General features: G+C 42.2%; 1 protein-coding gene across 1 annotated transcript; it reads right to left on the bottom strand.

The window, feature by feature from the left end:
- Window positions 1-252: 252 nt before the first annotated feature.
- LOC113646577 (myosin light chain 1, cardiac muscle-like) lies at window positions 253-1,569 on the bottom strand. The gene has a single exon (XM_027152967.2). The coding sequence runs from the start codon at window positions 1,458-1,460 to the stop codon at window positions 840-842; it is 621 nt and encodes a 206-aa protein (XP_027008768.1). The 5' UTR covers window positions 1,461-1,569; the 3' UTR covers window positions 253-839.
- Window positions 1,570-11,021: the final 9,452 nt, after the last annotated feature.

Here is an 11,021-nt window from a genome sequence, read left to right as displayed (position 1 = left end):
CTGACGCACGTTGGGTTTTATATACTGATTACGTGTTGCATTTCTCTCTATTTTTTGCTCCAGTTTCGTTTCGGAGACGCAGCACAGATGAGATAACGCAGTAATTTTCCACCTCCGCGAAGATCGGGACACACTGTTTCATATCACACCATTCCAGAACCTGCAATCTGATCTTATTGCATCTCTTCGCTCTGATTCATCAGCAGTCATTTGCACCTACAAAAAAATAAATAAAAAAAACAACTCTCTGCGGCGATTTGAGTGCTTTAATGTTTCCCTCCTGGCGTTTCGCACTGAAGCGTAAGTGTGGTGACGCTGAGCTGAGGATTTCAGATGTACAGCTAGAAAAGTGAAAGGTTACCTGAAGACATGCAATGTTTGTGCCTCCTCTTGCTCTTTTTTTTTTTAAGGACGAGTGTGTTATTCATGCCTTATATCACTACGCTGGTGAATTCTGGATTCTGATTGGTCAGAAGAGATTCTTACATTTTTGAATGACAATAACAGCCAATAGAATAATTTGTTGTTTAGGGAAGATGTCTCTCCGGTGCCTGTCAGAGGTGAAGAAGAATAATATTAAATGGAACTATAAATAGACATAAAAAGTATCTTTAATCAATAAAAAAATGGAATAAAAGGAATAAAACTCTTCATGACATGGCAGTCATGTTTTATTCCTTCTTTATATTATTATTCATGGATTCTGGTAAACAGATGAAATGAAATATTTGTAAAAGTTAATTTTGTCTCCTACATTTAAATGAAGCAGCCACTAACACATCAAACACCTTCGTGTAGCGATAATAATGTTTCCTAAACACGAGTATCGTGAGTCCATCTTAACCAGAGAGAATATGTTTGACAAAAGAGGTGTAGTTGATGCATCCGTTGGCGTCTTCTTGTCCCGCCATGAGTCGATCCACCTCGTCCTCGGTCATCCTCTCTCCGAGCGTCGCCAGGACGTGCCGCAGTTCGGCCCCCATGATGGTTCCGTTGCCTTCTTTATCAAAGACTCGCAGGCCCTCGACAAAGTCCTCGAAGCTGCCTTTATTCTTAGACCTGGAGATGTGCTGCAGCATGGGCAGGAAGGTCTCAAAGTCCAGCATCTTGCTGTTCATCTCCTCAGCCCGTGGCTTCCCGAGGACCTTGAGGACGTCGGCGTTGGTGGGGTTCTGACCGAGCGCTCGCATCACGTCTCCGCACTGCGCGTACGTGATCTTCATCTCGTTCTTTGGCGTGCGGTCGAACAGCTGAAAGGCTTCCCTGAACTCCTCGATCTGGTCGGCTGTGAACTCCAGAGTCACGCTCTTGGGGTCAAACGGAGGCTCTTTGGGTGGCTCAGGTTCGACCGGAGCGGCCGGAGGTGGTGGTGCTGCTGCGGCCTCTTTTTTCGGCTCGGGCTTCTTCGGCTCAGGCTTTCTAGGCTCCGGCTTCTTGGCTTCTACTTTCTTTGGGGCCATGAGTGCTGTGGAAGAGAGACTCTTTAATCGCAGCTGGGATTATTGTTATATTTTGAAGTCCAGGAGAGCGAGAGGGGTCAGAAAGCTCAGGCCACAGAGAACGAGATCCTCCGGGCTGAGCTTTTATACCGGCTCGCCCCAGGGAGGACAGATTAGGCCCTCTGGAGTCGGTCCTATGGAAGTCTATAAAAGGAAGAAATCCAAAATAGATCAGACCGGACACCAAGCCAAACAATGAGCTATTGTTTTCAGCTGCTCCTGTAACACAGTCAGACGAGTTCCATCAGCTGGAGCTGCTAGAGCAGGTCTGCTAGGATAAATCATCAGGTTACTAAACTTTTATATTCACAGACATTCGGATGCATTTTAAAAACTAATGCTGAAATAAAAGCTAACATCAAAAACAGCTTTATTAAACCCATTTATTTAAATGATCCATTTTTGAAATGCTAACAAAGCTAACAGGTCATGGAAGATTTAGCATACATTATTTTACCTCATCCTCAAAAAAAAAAAAAAAAAAAAAAAAAAAATGACCCTTATATTTAAATAAAAATCAGATTTTGACCTTTTCGTTCAAAATTCATTTATTTCTCTTATTTTTCTTTCATCATATAGATCCAAATACACCATTTTTCGTATACAATGCATGCGCTTTTCCTTTTATTCTACCTTTTTTCGTCCTTGTGCACACAGATGAAAAGCATAATTCATCATGAGTCACGATAAAGTAGAGCAAAAAAAAAAAATACAAAAAAAAGCGTGTAGTGAGAGAGAAAATAAAGCCGTTTAATTTAGTTGCACACGAGGTTGCTGGGAAACTGCCTCTCCAGCACTCATGCTGAAATTATTTTGGGCGATGCATACTTTATGACTTGGCCTAAGGCAAAGTTGAGGTTTGAAAGTTTGAAGTGTCTGCCAGATTCTTCTTTCTCTCGGTGGATTTGCCCATCTTCCTTTTTTACTTTTATTGTTATTATTTTTTCACGGCTCCCGATTGACAAGTCTTTGTACAGTAATAACTCCAAGCGACAGGCGGCATGAAGCTACATACACTGAGAAACCTAATAAAATCTCTCTCTCTCTCTCTCTCTCTCTCTCTCTCTCTCTCTCTCTATCTATCTATATATATATAATGATTGATTAACATTCAGTAAGAGCAGCTCTCTGTGACGACCAATCACAGGGTTATACGATGTTTCCACGCTCGTTCTGATTGGTTACTATAGTAACGCATTGACAGGCGTGTAACCGTGGACGTCGACTTGTCTGGAAGGAGTCTCCAGTTTTAAAGCTTTGTATGTGTAACGTTCAGGCTTGTGATGAACTCCAAGCTCTTCAGAGGGGTGTGTTTGCTGCAGGCGTCTGTCACCGAGGTGTTTATCAGGACAAGAGTTTACTCATTAACATAAACTCAGTACTGTCTGAAGGACTCCCACAAGTGGCTGAGAAGCGCAGCTCAATTGGCAGCGATCTCTAATTCAGGTCGCTTCTAATTCCAGGAGACGAGTCACGTCTTTATTTTCGCTCGCGATGTCTTTGGATTGTTTGCTGCAGTGCGAAAAAAATCTGGTTGAATTTATTTTATTATAAAATCACGCAATGATTCCAGGTGAATAAAATTAATGCAGCTTGTATTGTCTGTCTGTCTGTCTGTCTGTCTGTCTGTCTGTCTGTCTGTCTATCTATCTATCTATCTATCTATCTATCTATCTATCTATCTATCTATCTATCTATCTATCTATCTATCTATCTGCCTGTCTGTCTGTCTGTCCATCTGTCCGTCTGTCCGTCTATCTATCTATCTATCTATCTATCTATCTATCTATCTATCTATCTATCTATCTAACTATCTATCTATCTGTCTGTCTGTCTGTCTGTCTGTCTGTCTGTCTGTCTGTCTGTCTGTCTGTCTGTCTGTCCGTCCGTCCGTCTGTCCATCTATCCATCCATCCATCCATCCATCCATCCATCCATCCATCCATCTATCTATCTATCTACCCGTCTGTCTGTCCATCTGTCTGTCTATCTATCTATCTGTTAATCTGTCTGTTTATCTATCTATTAAGAAATGAATTACTTAACAAAATAAAAGAAGGAATTTAAATCCATGATCTTTTTTTAGATACACAGACAGACAGACAGACAGACAGACAGACAGACAGACAGATACATAGATAGATAGATAGATAGATAGATAGATAGATAGATAGATAGACTTTGTCACTTACATTTGCCTTGTTATGATAATTACCAAGTAAAACATAAATAATTATTAAATCCAATTTTACAACATTTCTGATAATTTCCATCGTCATCAAATAAATACATATTTTCATTGTTCGTTGTTCGACCCTCGACAGGACACGCGAGTCGCTGGCCGTCTAAAGGAGTCGACTTTTTTGTGAACGAATCACTATAGCGAGTGATTCGAGGCTATTAATTTCAACGCACTTGCCTGTGATAAATAAACATAACGTCAGGTCGTGAAGTCACGTGATCAGAGATGAATCATTTGCTTTTCATCAGATTGTCTCATTATTTTCAATTACTTCCAATTTATTCTCCAAAGTGTCTTGCGGACGCCGTCACCCCACGAGTTGCGTAATTGGCAAAACTTTTAGCCGGCTCTCTAGCCTTATAAATATTTATTTGGTGATGGAGAAACTCTTTTTTTTCTTTTTGTAATTTGCCTGGAAATGAGCCTGCGGTGCTGCAAAGCCTGGTCGGTACTTGATGGAGGCACGATGAGAGCCACTTGCTATCCTTACAAATCTTTCCTTTGCCCCCCAGAGGTTAATCAATGCGCAGTCGAGCAAATCGAAGGCGTCGCTCGATGACGCTGGAAAGAAACCATTATGATCAACTCGCTCTATCTATCCAGAGTAGAAATGTGACAGAGGAAAAAAATCAGAGGCGAAGGACGTAAAATATTTGCTTACAGTCGTGCGTTAGGACTAAACTGATTTGTGACGTTTGACGCGTCCGCAGGCGACTTCACCGCCTCGTAAGTGCGCCTGCGGTGACCTCTCTTGATTAGCCGATGCACTTCACGGCCGCGCCGCAGCCAGCCAGAGAACCAGAATGCAATCAATATTGTTTTCTCTGAAGGTGCTACAGTATGTGGGATTTCAGAGGCGTCACCATGACAACAGAAAGCCGGTGGCCGAGGAACCGTAGCGGCGTTTTAATGTGCCTTCGTATTCAGAAAGCTCCCCGTGGATGAAGTGTGGCACGTGTGGCAAGTTTAAAATGCTGAAAATGTTGAAAATTTTGAGAGAGAGAGAGAGAAAAAAAAAACTTTAATTAATATTTAATTAACGTCTAAACATAATTGACATTTTTTTATTTAAAAAAAAAATAAAAAACACATCGGACTGAATTTATTTTTTAGCTTAGAGGTTTTCCAGCAAACCGACACGTAGCCATTAAACTAAGACAATTTGTCTTTAATGTAAACATCTTAAAGTTGATAACTGTCCAATTTTAAAGCAAGAGTTTAGACCCTGCTGCTTCCATCGTAGCCCCTTTATAGAGGTTATTAGGACGCATCCCGTCTCCTGCTATAATTCGGTCCAAACTCATCCCCTGCATGTGAACTTTAACCCATAGAAGTGCTTATTAAAGTGTTTAAATTTGAGCCTCAAACCTGTAGATTTACTCAGAGTGATATATTGAAATGAGAGGCTCAGATCTCAGCTCAGGAGAGTGACGGGACAAAAGTAAGTGCACCCCTGTGTTAGTCGTGATTTTCTTCGCACCAGGGAAGTGAACAAACAGAGAAGATATAGCAAACAGGAACCAGTCACAACGCGGAGACAATCGGAGACTAAGACAACACACCTGAGGGAAAGATTGAGTACAATTAGTGTCCATGGCAACCAATGAGTGGGCGGAGCAAACGATTAACAACAGGGCAAGACAGCAGACAGACACAGGGCAAAAACAAAGACAGACTCATTACATCAGGACTTTGATGGGGCAAAAGTAAGTGCACCCCGTGTGAGAGTCACAACCTTCTTAAGCTGCAGGGTGAAATTGGTGAAAATTTAAAAATAATTTCACCCAAAATATAAATAAATAAATAAATAAATAAATAAATAAATAAATAAATAAATAAATAAACACACAAAATCATGAATTTTCACTGAATTCCTACTGTACATTAAGGAGTCCAAGATGAACACAGATGCCCCTTTCCCACCGAGGCAGTTCGAGTGCAGGTTCGGAGCCTAATTTAGAACCAGTTCTTTCTGTTTCGACCGCCAAAGCACCGGCTCCGAACCAGGAAAAGTGGTTCTTAAGTAGCACCAAAACGTTGCTGGTCTAGACTTAAGAACCGCTTGCGTCAGGAGCTGTGGGCGGGACTACTGTTAGCGCATTTGATAATGTACCTTAAGTATACTAATGTTTAATACACTTTTACTTTACCGCGATATGATACATTATCAGCACACATGATAGTAGGTAGCTACATGCTAAGGCTAACTTTTTCTTTGTGTTAACGATAAAATAACGTTATGTACTTTATCGATTACAACCTCCGTTTATACAGATTACACGGAGCCGCACGTACACGTTTTATTCGCCGCGTTTGGATGCCGATGTAGGTTCACAAAGCCATGAGCATTAACAGTAAAGCAACATCCGCCATTGTTGTTGTGTTTGTGTTTGTCGCTGCTGCGCTAACGTCGCTGGGACACGTGACACGTATACAGTGACGTCACACTCGGCGCTGTGATGCTCTCTAGCCGGTGGGAAGGCAAACCGGTTCTTAGAAGGTTCGCCAGTGGAACCAACTTTGAACCAGCACCAGCGCTAGCTCTGAACCAGCACCCGGTTCTTTGTGGTGGAAAAGAGGCAAGAATGCTCTATAGTTTCACTCTGAGGTTCTTCCTGTCTCACTCCTGAGCTGAGATCTGAGTGCTTTATGATAAGCTCTAATTTACTGATAAGATCATGGTTCTGAATTAGTTTTTTTCCTGGCTCCTAATTTTTGCTCACTGTTACACCGAGAGGTTCCTTTCTCTTATTGAGGCCTGTTTACAAAATAAACCCTCAGACGTGTGAAATTTGACAGCAAAATTGTGGCTATAGAATTTTCCTAAAACTGGAAGTGGGCATGAGGAGCGTACTCATTCAGCTTGGCCTGAACAAAGCATCAGTAGAAGAATGCTAACCTGATGAAAGGCTTTTTTGAGGAACAGCTGCCACTTGTCTAGTCCAAAAGAGTGTGTGTGTGTGTGTGTGTGTGTGTGGTGGTGGTGGGGGGGGGGGTGTTACTGGGGCTCTCCTGGACTCCTGACTCACTCTCTAAGACCTCAACAGCAATGAGCCTCAAGCTTGCTGTCCTTTTATTAGATCACTCAATTCTTTTGGACTGCGGTGAAAATGTCAGGCATGACATCACTCACGTTCACCACGGCTCACGCTCGGCCCGGTTCTCCCTGCGAGTGTTCAGCTGCTCACACTAGACTTTACACACTTCGGATAACCCCCCGCTTCACCTTTCCCGGGGTCACCCCTTTATGGCCCTGATTTGTCACACCCTTTTATCTCCATGCTTAAGGGCTCAGAACCTGGATGGATTACCTGAGCACTGGAAAGAGTAGATGCTAACATTTGAGTGACAGCAGCAGCAGCAGAGAGAGAGAGAGAGAGAGAGAGAGAGAGAGAGAGAGAGAGAGAGAGAGAGAGAGAGAGCAGTAGATGTGTTTAAAAGCTCATCATAAATCGTAAACCTGATATCTTGTTTAATCCTTCTAGGCTGCGAGGGTCATTGTAGCATGCTAGTTGTTATAACCATCAGTTAACAGTACATACATGCATGCTGATGCTTTAGCCGACCACAAACGGATAGTATCCAGAGAGAAGAGCATGTGTTTCTGTCCTAAAATAAATGTGTTGGAATAATGAATAGTGATCGGATGAACTGATGGATGGATGGATGGATGGATGGATGGATGGATGGATGGATGGATGGAATGACCAGCAGTCTATCGCTCATTGGGGTCAAAATCACATTATATTATAAATCACTCAATGAGATGCGGTAGTGAGACATTTTAGTGCTATATTACACTCTTAAAGTTAATGAGATACAGTAAATAACATGCAGGCACAAGGTACAGAACACAAGAAGGGAATAAAAACATTCATTTGAAAATGTAGATCTTGGATTTCAATCTTAATTCATTTTTTATATTCATGGACAAAGTCTCCAGTTTCCCTGGAGGTTCATCAGCAGAATCGCACAGTCTCATCACCACAGCTGGGTTTGGTTCCTGGGAAGGTAACCAACAGAGGAACCAACCCTGGGCAGGTAACCAACAGAGGAACCAACCCTGGGTAGGTAACCAACAGAGGAACCAACCCTGGGTAGGTAACCAACAGAGGAACTAACCCTAGGCAGGTAACCAACAGAGGAACCAACCCTGGGCAGAGAACCAACAGAGGAACCAACCCTGGGCAGGTAACCAACAGAGGAACCAACCCTGGGTAGGTAACCAACAGAGGAACTAACCCTAGGCAGGTAACCAACAGAGGAACAAACCCTGGGCAGAGAACCAACAGAGGAACCAACCCTGGGCAGGTAACCAACAGAGGAACCAACCCTGGGCAGGTAACAAACACAGGAATCCACCCTGAGCTGGGAACCAACACAGGAATCCACCCTGAGCAGGGAACCAACACAGGAACCCACCCTGAGCGGGGAACCAACACAGGAACCCACCCCGGGCAGGAAACTAACCCAGTCACTGAGCAGTTAACTCTCAGCATCAGTCCCATGCTGAGAGAAAATAAGAGGGTTGCATCAGGAAGGGTATCGACGTAAAACCTGCACTAAATCAAATGTGCAGTTCTGTGGTGGTGGTGACCCTAAACAGGGAGCAGCAGAAGGACAAAAACAATGAGGAAGGCGTCTCCAGGGTCTCAACATGCTCAAGACCGAGGAGGTGGATCCTGGAAGGTTTACAGAAACAAATTGAAAATGTTTGTAATCAATGAGATAGTGACGTCTTCGAGCAAGAAGATCCAAAGAGTCTCCAGTGTCAGCTGTGAGGTCAGGTTGATGCTTCGTAGTAACATGACAAGCTCTTAGTAAGTCCAAGAAAAAGAATAGAATAGAAAAGAAAAGAAAAGAAAAGAAAAGAAAAGAAAAAAGAACAGAACAGAAAAGAAAAATAAGAAAAGAAAAATAAGAAAAGAAAAATAAGAAAAAAAGAAAAGAAAAAAAGAAAAGAAAAAAAGAAAAGAAAAGAAAAATAAGAAAAGAAAAGAAAAATAAGAAAAGAAAATAAATTAAAAGAAAAAAAGAACAGAAAAGAAAAATAAGAAAAGAAAAGAAAAGAAAAATAAGAAAAGAAAAGAACAGAAAAGAAAAAAAGAACAGAACAGAAAAGAAAAAAAAGAACAGAACAGAAAAGAAAAATAAGAATAGAAAAGAAAAAAAAGAAAAGAAAAATAAGAAAAGAAAAGAAAAAAAAGAAAAGAAAAATAAGAAAAGAAAAGAAAAATAAGAAAAGAAAAGAAAAGAAAAATAAGAAAAGAAAAAAAGAAAAGAAAAAAGACTTTCTAGCTGCTAGATCCACATTCCAAAACTTTAAATGTAACAATAAACGGATAAAAATTTATTCTTTAATAAATAAAACATTATAATTATTGGTAAGTTGCTGATGTTTAAATAAAAACATAACATGTAACTGATTCTTTTCCAATTAAAATAAAGTTTGATTACATCACACAGTGATCCCAGTCTCCCAGTTTCTAACCTTAGCATCATTTCAGAATTTTGGGAAAGTTTGACCTTGACACTAACATGTCACACACACACACACACACACACACACACACACACACACACACACACACACACACACACACACACACACACACACACAATCATTCTGCCCCTCTTTTTTTATGTACACACAATCAAACACACCACACACAGGCACTTTCTTTCTCTCTCTACTTAACAAGCCCAGACAAGCTGTCAAGCCTCTGAAAGTCTCTTGTGACCTCTAAGCTAAGGACAAGGATAATGGGCTTAACCCTCGCTCCATCCTACCCTCCATCCTGACACACGGTTCTGATTTCACCCAGGACCAGATGGTGACGGAATGGACAGCTCAGTACAGGAGGATAACACACACATACACATACACACACACACACACACACACACACACACACACACACACACACACACACACACACACACACATACACACACACACACACACACACACACACATACACACACACACACACACACACACACACACACACACACACACACACACACACACACAGACACACACACACACACACACACACACACATATATACTGTATAAAGAAAAATGATGAAATGCACTGCATTAGGAAAGACCTGAACAGGGCTGTTACAGCAGGTCAGCGTCATTAATCGGTCATTCGTCAGCTGGGGAAGCATTAAAGCGAGGACGTCCAAGGAATCACCATTAAACGTCTATCGGAGCTGGAACACGTGCTTAAGAGTCGTTAAGACTTTATAACGTTTACAGTTTAAAGAGCCGGACATTAGAAACTACAAATGAAGTCGACGCTGGATGATGAATTCATTCTTTACGCTCACGTCCACCCTCAGAATGCTGATCGGCAACGTTTTGGTGCTACTTAAGAACCACTTTTCCTGGTTCAGAGTCGAAAAAGAAAGAACTGGTTTTAATTTAGGCTCTGAACCTGCACTCAAACTGCCTCGGTGGTAAAAGGGGCATCAGATCTCATTCATTCATTCATTTTCTACCGCTTATCCGACCTTCTCGGGTCACGGGGAGCCTGTGCCTATCTCAGGCGTCATCGGGCATCGAGGCAGGATACACCCTGGACGGAGTGCCAACCCATCACAGGGCACACACACACACACACACACACACTCTCATTCACTCACACACTACGGACAATTTTCCAGAGATGCCAATCAACCTACCATGCATGTCTTTGGACCGGGGGAGGAAACCGGAGTACCCGGAGGAAACCCCCGAGGCACGGGAAGAACATGCAAACTCCACACACACAAGGCAGAGGTGGGAATCGAACCCCCGACCCTGGAGGTGTGAGGCGAACGTGCTAACCACTAAGCCACCGTGCCCCCTCCCCCTCGCATCAGATCTCAGTACTCTCAAATTCAAGACTAACACAGGGGTGTGCTTACTTTTGTCCGGTCTCACTCTGAGATCACAATGAGCTGAGATCTAAGCCGCTATCTTCTAGAGTAATAACGTTTATAAAGGGGCTATAAAGATCAGAGAATGAATAAAGATCCATCAGGCACAAGTGAATTAGTTAAGAACTAAATGTATAGAGCTTATATAAGGAACTATGACTAGCGGTAACTCGGATAAATCGCGTAACGACTTGACAAATTGACGTATCGATTGAGATCGTTAATAAAAATCTCTTTCCAGTTGGCCGGCTATCAGTCACCGTTTTAGATCTATAGACACTTCTTTAGCAGCTGAACGCTTGCTTGACTCTAATAAAGCAGCTCTCATGGTTTGCCTTCCTCACAAATTGA

The sequence above is a fragment of the Tachysurus fulvidraco genome, chromosome 26 (genome assembly GCF_022655615.1).
Source record: "Tachysurus fulvidraco isolate hzauxx_2018 chromosome 26, HZAU_PFXX_2.0, whole genome shotgun sequence".
Classification (NCBI taxonomy): Eukaryota; Metazoa; Chordata; class Actinopteri; order Siluriformes; family Bagridae; genus Tachysurus; species Tachysurus fulvidraco.
Note: the sequence above shows the minus strand (reverse complement) of the source record. Positions and strands in the feature narration are given on the sequence as shown.

What these genes read in the sequence shown, in the direction of transcription:
- LOC113646577 (XM_027152967.2), bottom strand. Translation starts at nt 1,460, where the DNA reads ATGGCCCCAAAGAAAGTAGAAGCCAAGAAGCCGGAGCCTAGAAAGCCT.